We start from the raw sequence: 27830 nt of genomic DNA, 5'->3' as shown, positions 1-27830 counted from the left end.
TTTATCCCAGGCCAGGCAGCTGCCGTGAATAGCAAAGATACAATTGCATGGAGGCATTGCTGGAATGCCGACCATGGCCCTCCGGATCCGTTCGGGGTCTCTCAAAGCATTCCTGCCCACCCCAGGCAGGGCTGGCAGGTTCACTTTGAAACAGATGGAGAAGAGTGTTACCACACTCTGGCAAATTATAGCTCTTGGGTTACGTAAGTTTCTGTCCCCCTCCCCCCAAAAAGGTCTAGCTCTTGGGAGTCAGCAGGGTGCAGAGTTTGTAGAGGTCCTAAAAAATCTACAGCTTTAGCAAGGGGTTATTTCTTGTGTAGCTGAGCTGAGCACTCCCAGCCTGGGAGCCAGGCACCCCTCACTGGCTGGAAGTCAGAGCTTGTGCTGGAAGAGGAAGAAGCAGGTATTTGGAGAAGGCCTTTAGGGAGCAGCAGCCTGGCTGCAAGGAATGTTCCCTGGCAGAGGCATGAGGCCTTTTCCCTCCCAAAAAAATCAAGGCAACCTGACCTACTGTGGTTAAATATGGACAGAGAAGTGAATGCTGTTTGTTGTTAATGGGGGAATGTGACCCATATGACCGAGGTGAAAAAGCAAGGGGAGGGAACAAGCTACACTCAGTGCCTGAATTTGATCCATTGCTAGGATGGGAGGGTTTTTTGCCTTCAGAGTATTCAGAGAATTTTTTGACAAACGTTTTATTCTCACGCAATTCCCCCCCTTTTTATATCTATCTTGACTCCATGCTTTCTGGCTTCTTTTTTTGAGCCCCCTCACCAGCTCTCAGACAAACCCATTACCTACCATGCTAACGGCAGACCAGCCTTGTTCAGATTGATTGGAAAGCAGTAGAACTCACTGCTTGCTGAATTTAGGGCATTGTTCCTTCCATCTATTTACGAGGAACAAGTGCTGCAAGACTGCTCCTGCCCAGAGGAAGTTGGTCCTGAATAAGTGCTCCTACAGGTAGGTCTCTTTGGCAGGGCGATATCGTACAGACACAGTGCAAGCGAGCAGAATACCCTAATGCTTTTGACAGAGTGAGGAATACAAGATTTTAACTGAAATTTTGGTCAAGGGATTGTGTGCATAAAGGCAATGCCCGATAGAAGAGAGCCAGTACCAGAGGCTCCAACAGATACGCGGACGACACGGCCTGTGAGAGGGTGGGGGTGATGTGAAGCAGAAGCAAAAGCAGTAAAAAGAACAGAGAGAGATTAGATAGTACATCAGGGAAATTAAAGGAACAAAAGCTGAAAAATAACAGCACTGTTCATTTAGGGGAGTTAGCTTTCCAATGCAGTATATACTTTTTTAATACATTTTTGTATCAGAAAAACGGCACTGCTGGTGACAGTAAATTATGGCAGCACTGGACAAGAGAAGGCAGATGGTTAGACAAGTATCTGTAAGTTTGCCATGTGTTTGTTCCCAGACTGCCCCTGGTTACAGTCATCATGGCACACATTCCCCTCTGGAAGCCCGGCGGCTCGGCTCGATGGCCGCCAGATGGCAACAGCTGGCTGAGGGGATGAGCGGGCACACGGTGGCCTTCGGGAGCAACACCGCACAGTCCCCGGCCAGAGAAAACAGCGGGAGGACATAGTTTCTAGAAGAAATTAATTCAAGGAATTAGCGACAGTCTTGAGATGCTGAAGGACTGCACTTCCCCGTTCATTCCAGTGCCCATAAGAATATACTGAGCATTAATATACACATCAGTAGGTACTGATAAATAGGATTAAATTCCTCAAATCAAGAAAGTTACAGTTTTCCATACCTAGACACACCTCCACCAACTCACAAATATATTTCATCCCCATGGATATTTGTAGCAAATTTGGTTTCAGCATACATTATATTTCATCCCCATGGATATTTGTAGCAAATTTGGTTTCAGCATACATTTTGTTTGTTTCCTTTTACACCACCAAAGGAATTGGAAATACCAAAAACTTGCTCAAAAGCAGTGGTCTTAACCTGTGTAGTTACAAAGATTGCAAGTTACAGCATAGATATGGTGCATACATCTAATCTGAAGGATGCTTCTGAAAAAAAGAACTTGAGTCTGGAAAGAAAGAACAAGAAAGAGGTCGGCAGTCAGACAGAGAAACCACAATCACGAAAGACATAGTTAGATCAGTTGCAAAACCGCTAACTTATTGCAGGTGAGAAGAAACACTGCTCCCCATGCCAGCCCTCATGGTCATGCTTCTCAGACAAAAATGACACTGACAACAGAGACTCCTTTAACCATTTTGGGCAAGGCAGGTGCAGCAGTGAGAATGGAGACAGAAATAACTGCAAACACAATCAGGAGAGGTGACAGACAGACACAAGCTGAGCAGTCACAAAATGTCCAAGGAATTGGTAAGCAGGCTAGAGCTTCACATGGCCTTTTTGTTATGGACACTCCAGGAAACCAGCCCTGGAGCTGAATAAAGTTGCTGAAAAGAGCAGTGGCGTATTCAACCCCAGCTGTCATCCCTGACACAATTGCTTCTAGAGCCCCAATCTGATTAAAAGGCTTGTCTCTGGGATCTTGGTGGGTCATACTGGAAAGCCAAACAAGACAACAAAAGAGGACAAGTCCATTAGCTGTGAGATTTGCTCTGCCCTGCTCCTGTGGGCCACTCTGTCAGCATAGCAGCTTGTATGAACCATGCTAGAGTGATGGGGACAGCAAAGGAACAGCTTTGCTGGTCTATCTCCTCTGGTAGACTTTCCTGCACAGCAGGACTCCTGAAATACTCTGCTTCTGTGGTCAGGAAAATCTCATTCATTCTCAGACGCAGGTAGGTGGCACCTATATTTATTAAAGGTTCTGCCCTTTTTCAGCAGCTCAAGCTAAAAAATGTACTTAGCCTGGCACAGATCATTAATGCTACCTGTTCTGAACTTCCTCTGCAATCACCAGCCATGAATTCTCTCTGCAGATGCAGAAAACTCCACAAAGCACAAAAGTCTGGCAGCTGATAGTAAAACTAGGCAGAGAAGATACCTGTATGTCAAAGCTGGGAACTAGGTGGCCACTGCCAGCACATCCTGACAGTGGAGACATCCAAGGCAGTGTTTAAATGACTGTTAGGCATCCGAGTGCTATGTTATCCTGGCAGTGTCTGCCTCTGGAGGTGGCATTATATCATCATATTATATTTTTGGGTGCACATTCTGATGCTATTTGTAAGTATATAGTGGAGCTACTACCAGCAGAGTAAGTGGAGCCTGGCATTGCCTGGCTTCTGGAAATGCATGTATCATATCCCTTCCCCGTTTCATACAGTGGCTTTCATGAGTGGGACCACAGGCAGCATTTAGCCTGAAATATTTCCCTGGATGCTAACATTTAGCTGCTCAAATACACCTACCTATCTGTTCCTAAAGGCAGATGATTCTCCATTGGACTAACTGCAGAGCAGACTGTTCAAGTTTAGCTTTACATGAAAGCAAACTACTTGTTCAGCTCCCATGAGGTCTGACATGTTTTAGCCAGTAGTACACAGCTCAGAGTTTTCCTGAAGACATTTTGAGAGGTGCTCCACTAAACAGTCAGTGGAAAGAAGAGCTGGCAATGTGGGAAGTATGTTTTAATGCTTAAAAACTGCTACATGGATTAAATGACACAGGCTGTTCTATGAGTGCTGGCCCACAAGGATATAATTGACTACAACCCTTTCGCAATGTCATCACTCCGAAATAAAGGCAATTAACTTCTGTAACATGGAGCACCCCACAGCACATTCCCCACATAACCCCAGCTACAGGATGAGAGCACAAACATCCATCTGGATGTCATCTGCTCCCCCTGGGATGCCTGCACTGTGGTGAGAGGCAGACATTCTAAACCACCCCACATCACACCTGCAGTAAGTGCAACTAGGATAAACTTTTGTGATCCTGAAAACACGTCTGTAACCCTGCGAGAACCTCATGACATCTAGCTTTGAGGTGCAGGTTCTGTCATTGCCAGTATTATCTGGATAAACACATAGAAACAAGTTTATTTTTAATTCTGCTAGTAGGTTGAGTGGCAGAGTGCTCTCCCTTCACACATGGTGCTTCCCCTCCATAAGCCCTCACTGATCCCAGAAAACACTTAACACAGATCTCTGTGATGCATCCCTCTCACCTGGGGCTGTAGTGTTTGCTTTTAGAAAGTCAGCATCTACCTCACTGTGCTACCTGAGCCATCACAGCATTTTAAAGCAGGAAACGCCACCCTCTAACCATGCTGTCCATTAGCTCCCAGGGACAGATTTCTATTCCTGTGCATGACACACTTGGATTTGTTGATGTGTGCTTTACCCAGGACTGACCTCACGGCAAATACTCACTTTTATTGCTTACACTGGGATATTTGCCAGCATACACAGCATTTTCTTGGTAATTACTGGAAAATACTGACTTCTGGTGTGTAGCTCTCACCTGTCATACAAAGTTTATTTTGCCTTCTTGGCAGGCTGTAAGATCTTTACCATGTTCCTCTTGTGTTGGACAATAGGGAACTTACAAGTTTGTGTTTATAACTGATAAAACAGAAAAAAATATATACCCTAAACTCCAGAAACACCTTCCAAGTGATAACTGGGTCGCTGCAGGAGGGGTGGGGGCTGGCAGTGGTGAGGCACATGTGGGTGGGACTGCACGCCGGGCAAGAGTCAGGGGCTGATTCCCACTCCTCTGACAGCCCCAGGACTTTGTACTTGGAATTGCACATGAAACCAAATTCCAGGTTTCCCTGTTCACCAATATTTGGGATTTGGCATGAATTCAAAACAACACACTCAGGGCAGTTTGGGAAATATCTTGGTAAACACACAGCACAGCGAGGGGAGCAATGTGAATGTAACCCAAGCCATGCAGGAGCCAGAGGAACAACCGCTTAAGAGAAACTGGCATTGGAACAGAGAGTTCCAGTTTAATGATTCTTAACAAAGCCTAGTCTCCAGATTAGCCTAATTGTGAAATTCATCCTCCTAGCAGACAAAAGGCATATCTATGCTGACTTGTCACACAGCCCTGGAGTTTGCACACAGCCTGCGTTCACACATAAAAGCTTACAGTGCAGCATGGCAAGTGGCTTCATGGTGTGAGCAGCTTAGCAGTGTCCATGTGATACACATTATTCCATTACAACATCCAGCCCAACCATACTGTCTTCATTAAGAAGAGAATATTCCATATGACTATCTTCCGGGGTCAGTTTTTGTGGCTACTTTATATAATCAATTCTGAAAACTTTACAATATCTTTCCTTTCTTCTCTTTCTGTGGCCCCTGCAATTGTAGGTCACTGTTGATGTACTGGGATGAGTATTGGTAAGGCTGCTCACTGACTGCTGGCTCTCCAGAAAGGTTATGACAGCACCAAGAGCCTCATTCTTAACTAACGCTATTAGCAAACTGACACAATGCCTTAGGAATGAGGCTAACCCTGACATCAGAGCCGCAGATGAAAAAGGTAGATGAAAAAGGGAACATAAGTGGGGGGTTTTCTCCCACCAGTGCAAGAGAGGGAGAATGTCAGATCCCTCCTGAAGCTGGGAGAGATTTCCAAACCAAGGATGGACACAGATCACAAAACAAGCCAGTCCACACTTTCCATGGCAGTACCTCCAGCTTTTTCTTTAGCCTCCTGTGCTGCCAATATCCTCACCAGGCAATGACAAGCCACCTCTTTGCTGTAACTTCAGACCAACCCTTTATGGTACAGAGAGAGAACTTCAAAGTAAGCCATGGGCAGGCCAGAACTCTTCCTCCAATGAGAAGGCACAAAGGAGCTGTAGGGACTCAGCATTGTACCATATTTGAAATTATTAAGAAGAGTGAGCCTCTGGATTGCTGCACATAGATTATTGGGGTTTAGGGGTTTTTAACAAAATTTAAAAACAGTGTATCTGCTGTACTGTAACAAAACTGGAAAATATGCTTTTTCTTCATAAGACAAGATTATGTGTGGACTGGGGAAGTACTTCCAGGAGAAGTTCACAGTTTTCTGTGATTTGCAAGTGTCAGTGCAAGTGTCAGTGCAACTCACCTTGCAACAGCCCCCCTTCATGTGTATTTCATTATTTGCCTCTGCCTACTTTTAATAAAAATGCTCAGCTGGGCTTTGAACCTCTCTTTTTGTGAGGTATCCTAGACACCACCACCATGGTGCAGGACAAGTCACCTTACAGCAATCTCAGTGTACAGCAGTATAGTGGAAGATGTCATGTGAGAGGTGTTGTATGGTACAAACAGCATATGTCCAGCATCACAATGCTGGAAAACATGAGTTCTTTTGAGTTTAGTGAGTGATCCTTCAAGCAAGCTTTAGGATACACCACTTTAAGAATATTAATCTACAAAATGAGTAATTTTAACAGTTTAGACAATCCTATTTGCATTAGTGACACAGTTAGTAATAAGACTAAAAAAAAAAAAAAAGAGGCAGAGAGAAGAAGCTTAGCATTCAATCTCTAGGCTTGATAGGAAGAAACAAAAATTACAGGCAACACAGTGCTTGAAAATAAATCCATGTTGGCTGCCAAATGTATTTTTCAAAACAATGCCTAATTGCCTCAGGAAATACATTAATCAAAGGCTCCCAGAGGCCTAAGAACCATTTGCTCCAATCCACCAAGGCAGAGTACTGATAAAGACCTGAGTAATGTAAGGAGCTACATATGTCCTTGAGACAGAATACATATAAAATAGGAGAGGACACCTAACTAAAAGCCTTTAACCAAGTTCTTTTAGCAGCTTACTGACACCACTCTTAGAAGAGATCAAAGAAATAAAAATGCTATTCTGACTATGAAACCAGCAACAGACATCAGATAATTTAATTGAACCATGCTGTCCAAACTGAAATATAGAAGGCAACATCAAGAAGAGTATCTCTGTGGTGTGACTCACATCATGGAGAGAGACAATCAGGTCGGTATGAAGAACTGATCAGTTTATGCAAGGGCTCTGGAGTGTTCTCCAAACATATATATATATATAACCCCAAATGTCCACAAGCAAGGCAGATGAAGAGTGTGCTAAGAACTGAAGGAGAGTTGGACCCCTCAATGCATACGTAAGGCTTCCTCCTCTCAGCACATCAGTCTGGGGTCCTGGGATTCAGCTCACAGTTGGAGGCAGAGCTCACAGTGACAATCAGCCCAGTGCTGCAGAGAGGACATCCTGGGGAGGTCTGCTGGAGGTACAGTACCAAGCCCCTCAACCAACTTCTCATGCCCCACTGTCAGGCACACTCCTGCTAGCAGGAGTGGCCAAAGCAGAAGGCACTCTTGCCTTACATGGTTTGCTCAGCAGTCGCTTTAAACCAGAACACATGTCCTAACTCTCCTCCTCATGCATTACATAAGCTTTCTAGGGCTGAGGTGTAGTTGCTAAGCAGTAATTTTGCATGACTAAAAAAGAAACCCATGATTGCTAGGTTCACTAAATGTTTTTTTCTCCTTATTGCGATATAATTATAGCTATAATAAAAACATTGCAGAACATTCATCAGCATGCAAAAATTAGGTCAGGAACAGAGCAAGTATATCATATATGCCTTTTAGAAGCCTTTTTTTCTTCCTTTGCCATTGGAGGGGGAAGGACAGGAAAAGTTTGGTATTGCATAAAATCATAATTAACAGGCTTTTCCATCCTGTCAGCTAACCTGACATTAGCAGAAGTTCATGTTCCAAAAGGCAGCTCGCTTCTCTCATCGCAGAGGTCTCCTAAAGCCTCACTAAAGGTTCCCTTCCTACAGCCTCAGCACACAGCATTTTCCCTCTGCTCTGCAGTCTGAAATGGGGACAGTGACACAGCCCTCCAGTGGGGAGCTGGAGGCAGATGTGGCCCCATCCAGGAAAGAAGCCCTGCACACAGACCAGGTCCATGGAGCACACATGCCGTGCAGAGCGGGTCTGGTGTGCTGCTACATGCCAGGCTGCCACTCACTCTGTGGGCTCACAGGGAGGGAGCCCAGAACCAAGGCACTCTGTGCCAGCCTGCTGCCAGCTGGGACATCTTTTGCATGGAGTTGCAGAGGCCTGGCCCAGTCAACCTTGTGCTGAACCACTGGATTAATTCAGTGCTGGGATATTTTCCTGAAATTGCTGCAAAATTTCTTCCCTTTTCCCCCTTTTTATCCTAAAGCTCCTAATTATGTCCCCAAACACTGTCCAATATAGCTTTCCCCCTCCAATATTTCTGATATTTAATTTTTTTAGACATACATTTTAACACTTACTCACTACCTCCATAATTTTTACTACTTTTGCCTTTCTTTATCCTTGTTGAGGACTTCCTTTCCCTCATGGTCTGTGCAAATTCCTTGACTGCTGCCAACTCATGTGTCTTGCCAGTGCCCTTCATTTCTTCCTTAGAAGTCCAAGGAAGAAGCTTGCCACAATTTAATTCCTGCTTTCTCATCTTTTTCACTGAGCCAACTGCCCTGGTGATAAGATGTTGCCAGTGAGTTGGTTCCTCCGTCCAGCCTTGCCCTGAGCTGCCCACACCTATCCCTTGGCACTGGAGACAACACATATTTATCATGGAAATAAATTCCTTTGGAGAACAATTCAACTTAGTGATAGCCTTTGCTTCTTATGACCTAGATTATTTGTTGTATTGTCACTTAACTAATACAAATAGTAAAAATACCAAATTTCCATGTTTAATTAAAAAATTGAATAAATGAAACTTAAATCATGTAATTGCCTATATGCCCATGGGAAATATCTTCCTGTTTAGCAAAAAGAAGTATCAAATTCACTGCAAAGACAACATTTATTTCTGTACTACCTGCTTTAATGATTACCCATCAGGAAAGATCAGTTTCATTCCAACAGTAACAAAAACAAGATTAAAATGGAGGCTTTGCCTACACACTTCATGAGAATAAAAACATACTCACTGGATATTGATTCCTGTGATTCCAAGTCAAGTAAGTACTTCATTAATTGTTGGGGTCCTCAATTCCACATTCCTGCCCCTAACACAGCAGGACCCATATATTTGAACCCAAGAGACGTGCACTCTGTGGGGGCAGTTCTGTTCCACATGGGGTGAGCAGGGTGGTTAGCAGACAGTGCCAGCCTTCATTAGTTGAATACTGAGATTATTTGGTGTCAAACACATTCTGAAGCTTTATCATTACTTGGGATGAAGTTTCCTTCACAGCCCATTTTCCCTGAGTCTCACATTCTGATGAAGTGTGCTAATCACAGCAGGGACTGGCTCCCTGATCCCTGAGCTCCTGCACCTACTGCTCATTAGGGCAGGAATGTACAGGCTTCGAGGAGAAGTTACATTTCTTGAGCTGGGTTTTTGGTGGGTGTTTTTGTTTACTTTTGGGTGTGGGGGAGTTGTGCACCCTTGCTTTGGTGTTTGGTTTGGTTACACCCCCCTCCCCCAGCAGTGGATTCCTATCTAGACTTTCTCCTTTCCTGTGGGAACTTCCACTATTATAATTCCTTGTTAAACTCTGCTTGAAAGAAGTCATCTCCAGCAGAAGATGGGTGCTTGGTAGTAGCTAATAAACCTTGTTTGCCCCACGTGCATTGACTATCCCCAGAGCAAATCTGTGCTTACTCTTTTGGGTGTTTTCTCTCTGATCCAGCTTCGCACCTCTCAGTGGCCATTGCTACTTCTAAATGCAGCTGAAAGCACCTTTAGCAAAGCAAGGGGAGTAGCTCTTACCATCAGCAGCACCTGCCTGCTGTTGCACTCAGACGGATACTTCACACCAGAAGAAGTGGTAATTATCTTAATTACTGCCATTTACTACATAGAATTTAGAAGTGGGACTACGGATACCTAGTTCAGGTTTGCTTCCACAGTGCTGGAGAACAGCAGATGCCTTTTGCTCAGATAAGCTGAGGGCAGACAGTGCCACCACACAGCTAGAGCTACTGTGGCAGAGCCATGCCCTTCTCTGCCCCTGCCCCGTGTCAGCTACTGCTGAGTGCTTTGGGAAGAGGATACTTCTGCCACAGCTGGCTGTGATGGTACTGGGTGTCAGGACAAGCACATAACAGGTAATGCAAATGCTGCAGTGCAACATGTGCATGCAAAACCCCACCAGCATCATTTAGGAAAAAAAATCCCATCTCCTGATCACAGACCCAATAATATTAGAGTGCTGCCATGCCAAGGAATTGAGAGCTGATTGCAGTGACAGGACATTGCAAAGGGTCAGCTACAGTGAGGCATCCTGAAGGAAGGCAGGAGTGATGGAGGGTCTGAGGAGCAGGATATGCAGGACCATTAGGCAAAACAGGAGTGAGGAAATGCATCACATACTATCAAGGCAACAGTATGTTGGCTTGGAACAAGGTAGCATGAATGTTTGGCTGCAGGAGAGTGCAAGGCAGATGTGACTGAGAGGCATACGGGCCACTTTTTGGGCTGGGGGGAAGGCAAGGCTACGGTTGGAGACAAAGTCTTCCCTCTGTGTCAGTTGACTGGGATAAATAAAGTGGTAATGCGCTAATTAATACAGGAGTTGTAACAGCAAGTCACTTTTAGTACTACATAAGCTTGGAAAAAAAAACCCTGACACTTTAGATTCTCTCAAAATCTCCTCCACTCTGCCTCCCCAGCAGGCCCCAGCTCAGAGCAGCATTTCCCACATGCTTACCAGTGTACAGCTCCAGCTTCACCCTTTTCTTCCTGGGATCCTTCATTCCCCACTTCCAGGGGACCTGCAGAAGAGCCACTTTCTCTTCTTTCCTCTCCTAGCAAGGCATGCAGGAAGGGGAATGCAGGGAGACACTTTATTACTAACAGCTTTATTACACAGAGCTGGGTGTGATCTCTAGGGGATTATTCCTTGTCCTTCTCCTCCTGATCCAGATGATGTTTGCAGGGCAGGCTGAGTGTTTGCACCAGAGCTGAATGTTTGAAGTACAAAACAAGTGTTCTGGGGTGTATCTGCATTTGAAATTCGCTGGTGTATCTCTCTACTCTGGGCAGCTACAATTGTGTAATTGTAAACTGCAATTCCAGTTCATATAGGTAATCATAACAATACATATAAAATATGAAGTAGTAGATGGTTTGACAATACTTTTTTGGTTTATTTAAGAGTTTTGAAGCATTTTTGAAAGGCATCTTGGACAATGAAGAAAGGATTTTTCATAGCAGCAAGGAATTTGTGGGAACCTTAGCAAAGTGTCAGGCTCCAAAGTATTTAGATCAGAATGGTCTTGTCAAGACTGGTAAAAGTCTAACTCACTGCTTTAAAGTCAGAGGTTGTTCAGGATTAAAGTGCCAATGTAAAAAATGAAACAAGTGGTATTTTTGAAATATGTTCATTAAGTAAAAATAAATGGCTTAATGTTAGAGTTCTAAAAGCAAAATTTAATAAATTAACATATGCATGCCAGATAAAAATACAAAATTACAATTGAAATAGCAATAATAATAAAAGAACACTGTTCAGCATTGCAGATTTCACTGCAACCACCATAAACATAATTGAGAATTACTTAAAGTAACATTTAAAGTACAACTTTGTTTCTGATAAAAACAAATTACTATACGATGAAAAAATGGAAAGAAACCCAAGAAGAAATCAGTCCCAAAAGTAGAAGAGAATAATATAAAACGTCAATAAATAGCCAGAGGCTCCATTTCACATAAGTTGGCCTTTTTTTTAGTATCAGAAACCAATTACATAGAACAAAAAAGCAAATTCACAACAGGTTTACACGGAGAAACATGCTGAATTACAACCACAAACTATCCAGAACAAAGATGCTGCACCAGTTCAGTTGTTTTCTTCATGGAATGAGTCTCACCAGAACAGGGAGAACAGGGAGCAAATCATGCACTAGCTTTAGGCTTTTTGTTTTTTATTTTACCATGATAAACACCCATGATTACTAGTACTGGAAAGTATGTGTTAACCTTTTTCAACATCAGTTGAATGGCACTACAGAAATGACAAAGAGTTCCTTCATTTTTATCCTGAATACACCAAAAGCTCTAGCAAATATGGAATTCAGTGACAAGAGCCATTAAATGACTTTAAAATATTCCTTCATCCATAGAACACTGTTGCTTCCTTTTTTATTACAAAACCCCCAAAATATTCAAAATAAAATGTCTTCATTTTTTATAAGCATCTCCACCACAAGTCTCTGATAACGGATGTCATTCAATGCCGCCATCGCATCCAGCTCTGGCGCTCTCATAAGAGTTGGTCCAAAAACTATGCCCAGGTTCTCTGCACTCATCAGATTTTCCTTTTCATGGAGTGTTACTCTGTTAAAAAAAAAAAAGATAGTGATTTTCACATTTCTTTTGTGCCAAACTATGCCTATATACGCTTGAAAACCGAGAAAACCGGACAGAAATGTGCACCTTTTCCCATGGAAAGGAATGTGTGCCCTTCCCCAAGGAGAGATCGCCATTTCCAGCAGGTCACATATGGGAGTGTCAGGTGAAACACTCAGAACTGAGTGAAAGCAAATGCTGGGTGGGTTTGTGGTGAGTCAGTGTCTCTGTCCTCCTGCCATGCACACAGACTGTACTCACTTGCATTGCATGAACAAATCCTTTGGTATACAAAAAATAAAATCTCAAGGTTTTTCTTCCATTTTCCCTTTTCTGCCTTAACTTTTATTTAAAAAGTCAGATGATATTACCAAGCTGCTGTGTCTCCAGTCTGTAAGTACTCCAAATAAAGGAGCTGTGTCTGATTACTTGAATTCAGCAGCAAGACAACAGCTCACAGCTTCTTTTAGGAAAAGAATTAAAAAGTTTAAAAAGACTGAGTTTTCTCACCCTTCTGCCTTATCATTCACCTATATCAGAAATACGATGCGCAAAAGGAACTTGCTAAATAGAGCAGCAACAGCTACTCTTGAACAGGAAAAATTTATTTCACACTTCACAAGCTGTAAAGGTGTGGGTTTTTTGTTCGCATGTCTCTCATCTCTGTGTCCATTCTAAAACACTTGTTAGAAATGTCATTGAAATAAATGGACAAATCAGGCAGAAACGCAGTAGCTGAATTTTGCCTGAGGCACTCAGCAGAGTCAACATATTCCTACTTGCAGAAGAACTACAAAAAGAAAAAAGCAGAAGAGAGCTTAAAATAAAGTATTTTTCTAAGGAAAAGGAATGATTCTTAATATTGATAATAAGTTCATGTTACTTGAGAAACTAAAATGGATACTCTAACATGCCACATCAATTTTTTTCCCCCTGCTTTCCTGAATGAAATAGAACCTGTGCTGTTGTACTGGATATTCATCTGTCAGACTCTCTTTAACAATTTTTCAGCCTACTAACCAACTTCAATCACGTCTTGGGGAGCAGGAGAAACCTCACATAGAACTTATGCTCCTACAGTTTTGAGAAGGTGGCAGGTAGAACAAGAGGCTCCAAAGTGCTGAGGCAGAGCTCACTGGACACGTGGCTGGAGGTCCAATTAACACTTTGCCTAATCAGCTCAAGCCTAGTGCCTGCCATGCTTTTTAGGGTATCAGGAATCTCAAGGGTAGATGAGATTTAGCAGAAAAAGACACCAGTCTATAAACATTAAGCTGTATTAGTCTCTTGACCAGGGAGTGACTTATCACTCCCAGAGGTACAAATGGCTTTTTTACTGTAAATATTCACTGTAACCTTAAATATAGAACATATTTGTTAGGCAGATGATTTTTGTGTTTCAACACTGTGGAGTTTTTTTACTTACTTCCTTCAAGTGCTTTAAGACAGGTAAACCCCCGTGTATGAGTATTTGCTGTTGTGCACACTACCACTCCCTGCCACAATCCCTCTCAAGGATTTGGTGGGCCTTGACCAGACTTTTCGGGAGGTGCTAACATGGACTGATTGCTAAAAATGAGTTTGGCTTAAGAGTTCTTTCCAGCTATTCCACCTACCTCTTCAGATGTGCCATGAGATATCGTAATGTTTCACAGTGTGCAGGCGGCAGCAGCTTCAACGCCTCATGGAGAATTTCCAGCTGTTCATCCGGATCGGTGGTTTCTGAAACACAGATGCTCAACTGTCACCACATGAACAGCCAGAATTCACACACAGAAAGGCAACAACTGGTCGCCTGCACAGAAGACAGGGTCTCACAGCTCTGCTGGATTACTCATAGCAGAGGATTTGCCTGCCCAAAATGGTGCTCAGAGCACCATCAGGACGTGACTAGTTTTGGACAAAGAAAACTCCCCAAAGCAAACTGCACTCCACTGAAAGATTCCCTGCAGCCTACTAAAAAAATTCCTCCAGCAATCCTTGCTGACTGGACTATTTTTGCACAAATAATCTACAGGTGCAACTCTGGGAGAGCACAAGGTACTGGGAACTTTGCCATCTGTGCCTTTGGCTGTCTCCATACTACTTGGAAAGAACCTTCTCCAGAGGAGCAGTAAGGCCAGCATCCAGCCCTTGTTTTCTACCCACGGCTACTTCACACCTTTCCAGGTGTGGCTGGTGTGACTACTACATTGCAGAGATGCTTCAGGCAGCCAGGATGTTCGGGAGAGCTGTTCCAGCTGGGCTTACTGCTGTGCTTGCAGACCCACTTTCTGCAAAGCCAGACCCAAAGGTGGCCTTAGGATGAGTGCTTATCAGGTTATGAAAACACTCAAAATGGACAACTCCAGAAACAAACGACATCTTATTTCTAAACATTTCCATAAATCACCTTCTTTTTGGCAACATACACCCAACAGACTTTAAATAACACTGTCAAGTACCAGGGATTCATGCAAGGCGCACAAGTGATGTAATCCACGTGTGATTAAAAGGAAGCATTCCTGGTGACAAAGGCAAAGAAGAATGTAACCATAATCATGTAGCATCACACAGTCAGATCGTAGTGTGCAGTGCATATCTACTCCTGCAATCCTTACTAAATAGGGCATGCAGGATAAGAGCTGATAGAACAGCTATTAAATTAATAGGACAGTACAGTACAAAAAGGAGAAGAAAAGGAGAATGAAAAGCAGGAGCAAAATGTGTTATACTTACTTGCAGACTCTATAAACTTTGGGTAGGCATCATACGTGATGAGTGGAATTGGCAAATCCCTGAAGTACAGTTTAAGTGCACCAGTGATAATATTGATATCTTCATACATATTCACAGAAATATCAGCTTTTTCTCCATCTGTGTGGAGAAGGCACTGACATTAAAGCCTTGGAAATGTAAATAGATGTAAACAGCATTCAAAAGAAAAATAATAACTTTGTTAAGCAAACATTATTGAAACAGACATGACTACAGATTTTGGTTTTTAGAAGTATCACAGAGTTAACTGGATTGTGAATTTCATCATTTCAGGGTGAAAACCTCAAGCATTTTATAAAGAAATATATCCTTTCTTTGTTTCAGATAATTACTAAAAAATACAGTTTGTTGGATTTTTTCTACAAACTTGCCTGCTTGATCAAGCAGAATTTGTCTTGTATTAATGTGTGGACACCTAGCCATTTCTGAACACACTGTGTTGCCAAACAACACATTTGTCAGCACTGAATGAAAAATCAGGGGAGTCTGGGGAAAAAAGCAAAAGACAGAAAACCAACTTTGTCCACAGCACCCCATTTTTATAGGAAAAACATGTGTTCACCATTTAGCTACAACATACTACCTACTCTGGACTGCAGCGGATATAGATCGAGAACTTGGCTTCCCCAGCACATCCCCACCCTGCTAACACTGCAGAGGAGACAGATGTTGTCTGAATAGGTCCAGTCCTCCAGAGAAACAGGAAAGAGAGTTTCCAGTACAGATTTTGGCCTTGATTTCTATTGGGATAGGGGGACTGCAGCTGGAAAGCTTTTAATGTTCCCACTGCCTTTTCTCAGAGAGAAGAGTTTGTTCTCACTGACCTCCTTTTAGTCTGTAATAATTCAAACTTTGTTTGCACTATTGCATTCATCTTATTATTTTGGAGCTTTCATCCAGAAAGATGGATTTAAGTTGCACAGCCCTCTTAAGGCAGTTCACCACTTACCCTCTATCCCTCCCCCAGCCCTCTGAGCGTAGTTTTACTTGCAAAACTAGGGCAGTAGTTCAGAAAGCTTTGTCCTTTCCTACACACATGGTTACTGGAGCACAGATACTGATGGAAGGAGAAAAGTAGATTTTTTTGTAATAAAGGCCACAGTGAAGCTGATATGCTTTTCTGACGGGGAGTCTCCCCTCCTGCCAGCACAGCCGTCGGACTCCTTCAGACCACTGATGCAGTGGAGCATGAGACACAGGCTGTGTATATTTAATACATCAGCACAAAGTTCCAGCATGCAGGAAAGGCTGTACCTCTGTCAAACGCCATTTTGACATCTTCGATAAGATCACTAAATCCCGAGACTCTGTATAGTCCTTCGGAATTAAGACCTGCAATGAACATTTTAACAATATTAAAATTAGTCTTAATTTTAGTTTTCTTCTATCCAGGTTCTTGCCAGGTTTTTAATTCAAGGCAGAAAAAGCAGGCATGTTTTAAAAGCCTTATCAGGTTTTTCCTCTAGAATGAAACCTTATCCTGGGTTTTTAACCTTGACCCTTGCAGTAGCTGTCTTATTATAGCAGCACTAAATTACGTTTACGCAAATGATTTCAGAGCTGAAGAAACATATTAAACCAATTACAACTGATTTAAAAATAACTGAGATTAACATACTTGATGATTGGTCATTATTTCAGAATGAAAACAAATATGCTAATTCTAGAAAAGGACACAGTGTGGATATGGGGAATGAGCAAGAGGGAACACAACAATTCTAACTGCCTTTGTTTTACCACATTCACTTAATTTTTTAAATAAATGTATTACTGGAAAGTTAGGTGCCAATATATAACTATGAAGCAGTAACTGTCTATTAAGCAATTTCTAGCAGAATCTATAAAAATTATAAATGGGTATGAACCATGAAATAATGCAAAGTATAATATTAGCTGTGCAGGGTAATTGGCAGTCATAAAATGTCTTGTGCAAATCTGTTTTGAACAATCATACATTCAGCAGAAACCCAGATGACCCAGATCAATCTAAATGGATTATCAGCAAAGCAACAGAAGTCCATTAACGATGCCTTACCTCTAGATTCAATTTCCCTAATGCACATGTCTACTACCATTGGTCTCTTAGTGAAGTGTGCTTTTACTAGTGTGGTAAGGTCACAGCTGTACACTTTTTTGACATGCTTCAGGTCTGGCTTGCAGTCATTTGGGACCATCTTGGAACACTGCTTGTGCACATTTAAACCACAATCTGAGGGAAAAAATGAAAATATGATTAGGCTGGTGTTCGGTAAAAATGTATCCCAAGGTCAGGACTGTGGAGTATGAATGGCTCCTGCAGGGTCTGACCTCAGCTCACAACTGTTACTTCTGTTGAGGGCCCTTAACCATCGAATGCGTGAAGTAGGGATAGCCCTGAAGTAAGGATTTCCTACCCGAGACGTTTTTCTACCCCTAGAAGGTCTAACACAAAGTGACAAACTTTCCATATGGTTTTTCGAATGAGGAGCTAGGGGTCCCCAAAACTATTACATACATTGCTATTATGACATAGACTCTCTTCCCAAGTTACTGGGGATTTCCTAACACTTCCATCTTCAATGTAGTCCTGGACTCTGACACTTTAGACATCTCCTGGGGGAGATGAAGGTAGGAACTGGGTTACAGTCAGGCTACAACCTCTCTGCAGTGTGTGCTGGCAAGGCAATGCCAAGACCTGAACCCCTTCAGGGACCCCTATGCTCTGGCCAGGTATGGTAGCCCTCGCCTGTTCCCCTGTTTGGAGGGGAGCTGTAAAACAAACATGGGGGTCACCACGCTGGTTGGTGACTTCTTGCTACCAAGCTGCTGACAAAGGGTTTTGCTGAGTTACAGTGGCTGGAATTTTGATGCCATTTCAAGGGGTGTTTCTGACACAGTGTTGTAAGGCACCAAAATGATTCTTTTAACTTTAAAATTACTTAGGAATATTTTTTTTTAACAAAAACAAATAACTCCACAGCTTTATTGAAAACATATGGAGAATGAGAATTAGTTTAAGTGAAACTTAATTGAGATCAGGGTATAGGAAAATATTTTCCTGCCTAAAACCCACCAAGAATATAATGTTCAGGGTTTGGGAAGGAAAAATCTAGGAAAGCACCACCAATTACACAGTGAAGATGGGAAGTGCAATACAGCACCCCTGAAGCTAAGCCCACACTGCGATCAGCACCAAGAGGCTGCAGACCTGAGGCACTGGCCCTGTGTGACTGTTTTCACTGCCATCTCTCCTCTTCTGCAATGCAGACTCACAGGTGCTTGCGAGGAAACAGCACCTGGCAAGAATGGCAGCACATCACAGTCAGGGTGGTTGGCATGCTCTGCTGGGCACTCCATATACACTGGGACTCCAGTGCTGCAAGCATTTCTGTACCTCACTGCACTGCCATCTGGAGAGCCCTGGATTTCTGCAGGATTAAGGGACACAGGAGCTTGAAGGATCAATGCCTTGATGAGAATCTGTACTATCTTCTCCCACTGCAGTACTGGGTATCTATTGAGATTCTGTTCGTATTTCATTCCTGTTGATTTTGCCAGTATTTGTATTTTCATTAAAGCTCCAGATTATTTGACTTCGTTTTTTCCAACACAGTAAACCCTAGAATTCATGGCTAAGTTTAATTTCCACTAAGTCTGCTGCAGCCTGCTGCTAAAAGCACTTTGTTTACTTAAAAGGCCTGTAAAGCAACAAGATTTGTCACTTAGGAACCTCTGGTTGCAATTAAAGTTCAGTGTGTCACCTTCAATCAGTCAAAACTTGCACAGATCCTGATCCAGATGAAATGGCTGATTAGAATTCTCTTTAGGTATTTCTGTGCAGGAGCGACTTCCTTCCTTGTGAGGAGCAGGTAATGCACACGCAGGGGACTGAGAACACTGAATTTCCCTCCTGATTGTGATTCTGTGCTGCAACCCCCTCCGTGGGCAAAACCACACAACCCAATATGCTGTTACTCCCGGGGGTACCTTGGGGCCCACCCTGGGCAGCCTTGGTGGCTTGCCCTGACCCACAGCCCTATTTTGGGCTCACTTCAGCTGCTACACATCCCAGTGGGCTGTCTGGGAGCCCAGGGCAGGGGCAGGCTCCACTGCTGCCCCTCCAGGCATGGAGAAGTGCAGATTGGCCACTCGGGTTCCTTCAGTGTTTGCTAAGTCATCTCATTGGTGACAGTGCAGAAACAGTAACAGTCTTGCTTTCACCTGAGCACTTTTTAAATCCCACATTTAATCAAGCACTCTAAGACCCCAAACTGGAAGGTGTGTGAACATGTACATGCCCAGCATCTCCCTATCTATGGTTCTTGGGCATGGAATGAAACTCTGAGCACCCCAGCCAGCGCAGGCAGAGCTCCATCTGCACTTTAAATATCTATGCCCTGTGCTACATTTTGCCTGAACTTTGAAAAACCAGGTCCCTCTGTGCTTTAAATAGGGAACCCACATTCACTGGAAACTTGTGACCTGAGCCCTTTAGTGTGTCACTACTTCAGCTGTAACATGGCAAGGAGAAGCTGTTCTTGTCTCCTCTGGGTCTTGTAGAAACAAGTTCATTAAATGTTTGCTGAAATGTGGAGGAAAAATTACTCGTCTTCGGTGTAAGGTTCGAATACTGCATCATTAGTAAGACCAGCACTTTTAAAAATAAGAAGACAAAATACTGAATAAGTGTTATTAAAGCAGTCTGCTTTCAAAATATAGATGAAGTTGTGAAGTAAAAATAATGAGTAGTCCAATAATTAGAGGCAATATCTTACACACACAAGGGAAGTAATCTGAGACCACATAGGAAATCTTAATTCTTAACTTCCTTTACTTTGAAACCTTAACTTTTCAGTAACAGTATTTACAAATGTAAATATAATTATTGTACACAGAATTCCTAAAATTGCTGCAAAAAGCACCTTTTCCAAAATGCATGAACTTCTCTAGCATGTCTGGCAAAAATGATGTCTACAAGACTGGAATGGCAGCACCACACTCATGAGGACTCATGAATGGTTCTGTGCGTGCAAATTAGCTGCAGACAGCTAATATAGCTCAGAGTTATGTTTCTGGGAATCCAAGGATAATTAAGAATAAAATATACAAAAAAAAAGAGAAAAAAACATACTCCCAAGTATCTTACACTTGACTTAAACCAATTATGGCCTTGACTGAGATGATCCTAATTATATTTATATACAAGAAAATTTCAATTCATTAAAATCTCTAACTTACGGAGATGTTTTCAGTGTGAAAACCTTGCTTCTGACAATAATTGTGTTATAGCTAATCCCATAGATTCAGATGGGCTTTTGATCTGACCTCATTAATACCAGAATAATAATTACAAATGCAGAAGTCAAGTTTTCTCCTCTCTCTTTTGTTCTTCCTTTGGATTTGAGTAGATTTTATGTACCACCCCATTGCTTAAGGGCTTCCCAACACTCCTGAGAAACATTTAAAACCTAGAAATATTTCAGATACCTAATGTTTAGAAAATGTGTGAGTATTATGTTCAATATTATTGGGCTATGTGGTGTCCTTCTAATAACCAAGGCTTTTTGCCTCTTATGTAAGCGTAGGAAACCATCTTACTTTAGCAATTCCACATCAGTAAATACTTCTATGAAATTTCAGTGAATTTGCATCAGAAAAATTGTATTTCTCCCAATAAAGCAGCTGAAACTCACCAATGCCGTGCTTCCTACAAAGTGGGCCTCTATTCCCAACTAACAATACTTCATGAAAGGCAGAACATCCATGTCTTGGTCACTAGTCCCTGGTTCAGTTGATAACTAAGCATAATGTCTTGCTAACTCCAGCAAGGTAGAAAGCTATGACAGAAGGTCAGTTCTACCCTCCACAGAGCACTGGGAATTTGCTAGTTTTGTACTTAACTATACTCTGCTTACTTGTTAGTACTAAAAGACAAGAATTATGCTGCAAATTGAATATTATTAGATAAAAAATGTCCTCTGTTCTCATTGCAGATGCATTGAAAGCTTCAAACCCCATTATTTTAGAACCAACTAGGAAGGAACAAGAAAGCCAAGTTCTGAATTCCTCTGCGTGCTGCTGCATGGTGATGTCTTGTTCACACATGAGCTTCATGATTTGGCTGAGTTCATTAAGACCAAAAGGATTAATTTAATTTCCAACTGAGGGTCTATTTACTTTTCATTATGTCAAAACAAATCCAGAATAGTCAAATTGGTGTTAGCAGCTTTACTCCAGATCTAAAGTAACCATGAACCTTATCCATTTCTTACAGAAGTTCATCAGCACTTAAGAGCTGGCTGGGTATATAACTTGGTGAGGAGCTACAGAAAAATCCCCCTAAAGCATTGTATCTGTTGATATATATATATATCTGCTATAATAAAATAGGACAGATGTAAAAGATGCAGTCATGAGCCCTTGCAGGTCAATAGTAAAACTTCTTTGGTTAATTAGAATTTCACCTCATACAGAGATAATTTCTCAGAACTGGAATTGTAAGTCACTCTTACTATTGCTTTTTAACAGTGCTATGAAACTGTGGCCAACTTTCAAATACACCACATGTGATCAAACCCAGCGCAGTCATAAATTCAAGAGCTTATAGGAAGTTTGGAAATTTAAGGGAGGTGGGGAGAAAGTAATTTTAGATGACAGGTTTAGAAGTCTGTGCTAAGCCCTGGCTTTAATAGCATATTGATCTAGGAGTTCAGGTGGGCTGTGACATTACTTCTAGGAGAGGTACTAAATTTACAATCAGCCTAACAATAGTTTCCTATGATGCCTAGGAAAAGGTCTGGTAATGTTTTAGAAACAGCTAATACTGATGTTAGTCCACTGGGCTGAAAGAACAAATAACACGTTCATATTAATGCCTGAGCAGAGCCAAATGATATATGTACATTCATACTGCCCCATGAGCACACAATATAAATATTTGCAGAGACTAAAATATACCTAGCTGTCACCTTTTGTTGTACTGTTTGATTTGACTTCTGTCAGTTTTAGATTTCCTTTGGTTTATGATTTACTGGCTAACATGGCTGCTGATCATGCTCCATTGGAATGATACCTTACGCTACATACATCACTCTAATTACGTTTCTGAATTATCCCAAAGAAAATCAATGCATTCTATCACAGCTGAAGAGCAGCTTTAAGAGCTAAAAGGTAGATTTACATCATCCACAAAAAGTTCCAAAAGACCCTTCTGAGGTTTATGGTAAGTATAGGAGAGTGGGAAGCATGGAGCTGGGGTGCTGGCATCTTGTCTTGCCTTGGGCTGGTCCGCTGCAGTACCCACCAGACAGGGTAACACCCTTACATTTGGTGAGCTGACATACGAAGATGATGGGCTGTACACAAGCACAGAGTATTGGCATCGTTACTTTTGCAAGGGTGAACAGGTTAGAAATGAATTTGCTCTCAGACATCACCCATGAGCTAGTAGCTTTTCTTTAATAATTTAAGGTTCTTTTCTGTAGAAGAGTAAGCAATGTTTTTGTGGGATGCAGAGTATTCAAACAAGTAAGTGATCGCAGCAACCCCCCTGGCCCCACGTGCTGCACTTTGTGCTTCCAAGCAGAATGCAGCAGGGTGCTGTGAAGGTCTGCCCTCTTCCTCCTCCTTGGCAAAGCTGTTGCAACCTGGGTGGCCACACTAGAGCTGTCCCACTGCCTCAAATATGTGTTATTTGTTAATGTGTGATGCACATCTGGAAGCAACCTTGGTCCCACCAGTCTTAAACCACTTCATTAAGCAGCCACACGGCAAAAATTGCTCCCTAAAACCTGCTTTCATCCACACCACTATATCATGCACTACAGGGCACATCATTCTAAGAATGGAATTTCTAGAAGGGAGTTAGTTACTTGGCAACAAAATTACCTAAAAATACAGAAAAATCAGAGCTTATGAAAAATGAAAAAAAGCCCATCAAACCGGCCAATTCCCCCTTATCTCAAATCAAAATAATACATAATATCTGTGCTTCCAAAAGCTGGACACGTTTGGTGGTAGTGATTTGATTTTATGGAAGTCTTGAAAGATCAGAGTCAGTTTGTTCAAGAACTTCCCTGGCTTCCTGCCACGACACCTGCCTACCTCAGCAGCCCCCCCGATGGGCTACTGGCTTGCTCAAAGTTTCCAGGTCTGCGTGGGCTTGAAGATAAAGCTGCTTTTAGGACTTACAGTTTCAAGAATATATAGCTCCAGAAGAGCCTCCCCATGGGAACGGCTCTGTCTGATTAGCATTTCAAATTCTGGAGCTCATTCCTCACAGGAACACCACCAGATCTCGAGCTGGTGGAACAGCCTGTCAGGCAGCTCGCATCTCCAACAGCATCACCACCTGCTGGGGGTGGGCAGGGACTGGTCTTCAAATAGTACCCTTCCCACAACCCTGACCCCTGTGGCATTGCTTTGCTCTTTTGGCCTATATTGGGCTGACCATCTGTGCCCTGCATTCTACAACCAGTAGATTCTGGGTGCACATCTCAGAAGGACCGTGGATGTGTTTTTAAGGCACAAGTGTGGGCAGAACAGGAGCTTTTCATGACTATCATCCAAAATACCTTGAGAGTGGGCAACACGATGAGCCCACTCTGCATTTCCTTTTGCTGACTTAAGTCACAAGATTGTCAGCCATTCTTCCAGGAACTAAAAGCGTAAGCATTCTGCCTACAAAACTAATGCCTTGGGATGCACAGGCTCCTTTGTGCTCTCCTTCATCCTTACACACCAATGGAGGAGCACAGGGCTGTCCAACACAAAAGATTTCATAGCAAGGCAAAACAAAATAGCAAAGGAAATGGGGCAGTTGTACATCTTTCAATTGTTGGAGAAGGAAATGGATGAAATGGGGAAATTGAACACTTAAGTAGTCATTCACAAAACAATCCTGCTTTGAGACTGTACTTTAACAATTCTGAAAATGAACCACAGGGCTTACTGTGCTCAGGGCTGGCAGCAATATTGCTTGGGCTCAGCTAGTGGCAGCTGCTTGCCTGCACATTGATAGTTCTGCTGCAAGTTTATCAGTTCTCCAGTGAGAAGTTACTTGCTCCAAGGAAAGCAAAAGATAGGCAAGTGGTGTATGGGTGGCAAGCTGAGATGGTTTGGAGCAAATCTATAAAGGCAGCAGCAGCCTGGTGCTTCCTGTACAGTCTCAGAGGGTTGTGCTGCCAGGTATTACAATGAGCAGCCCAAAACACTATCAAAAGCACCCAGTGAAATAGACTTAAATAAAATTATTTTTAGGATAAGCTAATTAATGCTTTGTAACCAGTCTGTTCCAAAGAAATCTTTTGATTAAATTGCTTATTCATTAAAAACAACAATCAAAAGGGTACAGAGCAAGGACTTAGAGAGTTCTGATGAGCTGGACACATGCAGCAGCTTAATAAATCTACTAATCTATTTGTCTATCAGTCTACTTGGGCAGTACACTAACAGCACCATTAATGCTCTAGACTCTGAGAACACACGTTATTCTCTTGTCAATGTTACCGGGTGTTACATGCTCGTATCATTCACAGAATGAACTCCTTGGTGCACATCTGCAAATTTTCTTTGAATATTGTTAATAGTTTTGTCTTCTGAACACATTTTGGGCAACAGGATGAGCCCCATGAGGACAGGGGAGCCTTACATGGGAGAAATATAATTAAGAATATGTTTTTCTAAGTTCATGCACTCGATTTTGAGCTGGGGCAAATTCTTATGCCTTCATTAGCTTCTACGGAGCTTCAATGTTCACACAAGGTGGTGGCATTATAATTTCAAATACTTCTTCAGTAATTTCTACTTACGGCAGAAGCCTGAAGAAAAGCACACTAGAGATGGAGCATGCCATCAGAAAAGGCAGGTTCCTTGCATACAGATGAGCCTTCATCTCACAAAATTTTTAAGGGCCTGTGTGGCTTGGATGCAAAAGTTGGAAGTATGACCCTCAGGCAGTAGGGCAGATGCTTATTTTAAGGATTCACTCTAAGGAAGCAAATCTGTCTTTAAAGAAGTTGACGAAATAAAGATCAAATTTGAGAGAATAACATCTAAGGAAAAAGAAACTATTCCTCTTCTGCTAGATATATCTTCAGCAGAAGTCAGACCACATATTATGTCCACCAATTAATGTCCTACAAGATCCAGATCCTGGACATCACCCCAAGTCTTAATTTTGGAAGACAATGAAGTTCTTCCCATGTTTGGTGGCTTGTATTAATCCCCAAACTTTTGTAGTCCAGATAGCAGACAACTTCTTACTTCAACTAATAATCATCCACCAGCTGTCCAACGTGCTGCCTATGTTTACACCTCGTCTTTATGGAAGGAAAAGATGTGGTCCTCCTCCTTTGTCTGCCATAAATCTTGAACAAGGATAAGCTAGGGAGAATCCACCTTCTGGGGTTAATCATACAGGACTGAACCTGACAAGATACTGAATGCACTCTGCCAAAAGACAGAGAGGGACACATTCAGTTATGCTGGACTGGACAGGAACAAAGCATGAATCAAGTTGAAGTTGCTAAGGTATCCTTCTGGTTGCTATGGCATGTGTACTGTTATGAATATTTAGTTCTGGTTTATTATTTTTCAAAAGATTGGTTTAGTTCGTGTAACATAAACTATCAGCCATTAAAAATAAGCTCTGTTTTTTCCAGTTCCTCCTTCTTTCTGAAATGGGTAACATTTGTCTTTGTTGTCCAGTCTTGGACTGTCTCACACTTGTCTTCTTGCATGTTTTTGTGCTTCTGCAGAGAATAGGATTTAAAATGGTCGAGAGCAGTCCATGCAGTAATCCATTTCTATTTGTTAAACTTACCACTTCTGCACAACAGAATCCTTTTGAGATGTGCAACTGTTTGCTATAAAAAGCAGATGCTTTAAAAAGCATAAAACTTCCTATGATCCATACAGTTTTGCTCATAGGTATTTCCAATAAAATGATTGTACAGACCATCAGATAGATTTTGTGAGGTGGCATTGAACCCCATTTGAATGCAAGTAGGCTGTGTCCTGCTAAAAGCTGTAATTTTTTTGGAGTACAAATCCACTCTGAAAAGCAATGGCCTCATGTGGCTCCTAGTTTACCGTGCCTCATTGTCTCCATATTAAAATAGCTCAGTTCAGAAGCAAAACGATTACCTTTTTTTTTTTTAAAAGCACTGTAAGACCACATAAACTCGGCCAAACTCACAACACTCAAGCCTGAGCTCTTCCACACTAGCACGTTAACACTGGTTACACAGGCCCTCACTGTATGTCTGTGTACCTCCGACGTTCCTCCGAAACGCCCAGGTCTGTACAGCTTCTGGCTCGGCTGCCCTGCACAGCCTCAGCTGGCAGGAACGGGCAGACACTGCTGGGAGTGAGGCACAGACAAGGCAGAGCAGGGAACTGCTGATCCTGTCCTGCCATCTCCACCTCCACAGGGCTCTGCCCAGGGTCCCTCTCCTCTGCCCAGACACTGATTTGTATGAAACCTATGAGAATAAAATCCTCTGGGAAGCCCTTGGGAAGCTATCGTTGAGGATGACCAGTGGCTCAAAGCCAGCCTTGTGGTGAGGGGAGGACAAGCCAGGTGGGTCAGCTGCAATCCATGCCCTTGGGAAAGCCCAACTCTTCTGCTCCTCAACCACAAGCGAGCCAGGCAGGACACACTGCAGCAACCAGACCTGCTGGGCTGAGGGAGCACTGCTTGGCAGCCTCGCCACCCCACGGGTCCTTCTCACACCCCAGCTCATGGTGCTGCACATCAGCAGCTTGTCCAGCTGCGCCAGCTGTGCCCACGACCTTGAGCATGGCTCAATAAACCTCAGCATCCTCCTGCCCCAATACCTTGCTGTCGCTCCAGCAAGAGAATGTGGTTGTACGACATGGGATTTAAAAATATAAATAAGATCACAGAAATTACTGGGAGCTAACAACAGCAACATGAAACCTCACACAAGACAGAAAACCCTAATTATAGCTTCTGAACCTATGAAGTCATCTAATACACATATGTTCCTCTACCCTGCAAGGAGGAAAAAGGACACATGCAGTACTTATTACCATTCTCATAAGAAGAAAAGAAAATCAGACTTTGGAAGCTTTTGGAAATCTACAATTTAGAAAATCTGCATAAATCCAGAAAATCAGCTCTACTTCATAAAAAAAAAAAAAGGCAGTACAAAATCATAAGCACTTTGGGTTTAATTGTAAATGCAATAGTATTAATTTTACAGTGACATGCAGCATTGCAAGTCTTTATACTGTTTGTTTTTATTGTTTTTGTGGATCAAAGTTACCAAACACTGACCTGAAAAATACCTGATAACTCTCCTAAATACCCTAACTGAGGAATCTGAGGCAAGGAAGGAAGGAAGACGGCACACTTACTGACTCAAGCATCATCAAAAAATGACTAAGGAGATAATAGTTCAAAACCAAAATTAAGCTGCTTCTTTCTCTCCTAGCATTGTACACCCTGTGTAAAATCAACAGCAGTAGAAAGTACAAACAATCTGCATTCACAAGTGAAGGATGTGGTTGCAACCCTGTATTCTTAGTAGAGGGAAAATACTGAGAAAGGAAATGCCATTTTTACATAATCATGTCTTAAAACAGAGCTGCACTCTCTAATCCATCCTGGACAGTGCAGAGGCTACTGATAACAACAAAATGTTGCATTCAAATAATTACGGGCGAAAAATTTAAAAATATTCCAATCCTACTTGGCTAGAAATTATTTTAAATTTTACACTATTTCACAGTTCTGTGATAAAAAGCCTTCTTATTTGCTTGAGACAAGACTTCAGAAAGCCTTAAACAGAGCAGATTTTCTTAAATTAG

General features: G+C 42.4%; 1 protein-coding gene across 1 annotated transcript in view; it reads right to left on the bottom strand.

Moving 5' to 3' along the window:
- Positions 1 to 11321: 11321 nt before the first annotated feature.
- The window catches only part of CHN1 (chimerin 1), a 97590-nt gene continuing 81081 nt past the window's right edge, over positions 11322 to 27830 (bottom strand). Inside the window, exons 9-13 of the mRNA XM_027636655.1 lie at positions 17053 to 17226; positions 16272 to 16349; positions 14979 to 15116; positions 13877 to 13982; positions 11322 to 12248 (exon numbers count right to left, since the gene is read on the bottom strand). Coding sequence (XP_027492456.1) covers positions 12077 to 12248; positions 13877 to 13982; positions 14979 to 15116; positions 16272 to 16349; positions 17053 to 17226 — 668 coding nt within the window. The 3' untranslated portion in view covers positions 11322 to 12076. The remainder of the gene's footprint in view (positions 12249 to 13876; positions 13983 to 14978; positions 15117 to 16271; positions 16350 to 17052; positions 17227 to 27830) is intronic.

This window comes from Corapipo altera, unplaced genomic scaffold, assembly GCF_003945725.1.
Source record: "Corapipo altera isolate COAL_440 unplaced genomic scaffold, ASM394572v1 45, whole genome shotgun sequence".
Lineage (NCBI taxonomy): Eukaryota > Metazoa > Chordata > Aves > Passeriformes > Pipridae > Corapipo > Corapipo altera.
Note: the sequence above shows the minus strand (reverse complement) of the source record. Positions and strands in the feature narration are given on the sequence as shown.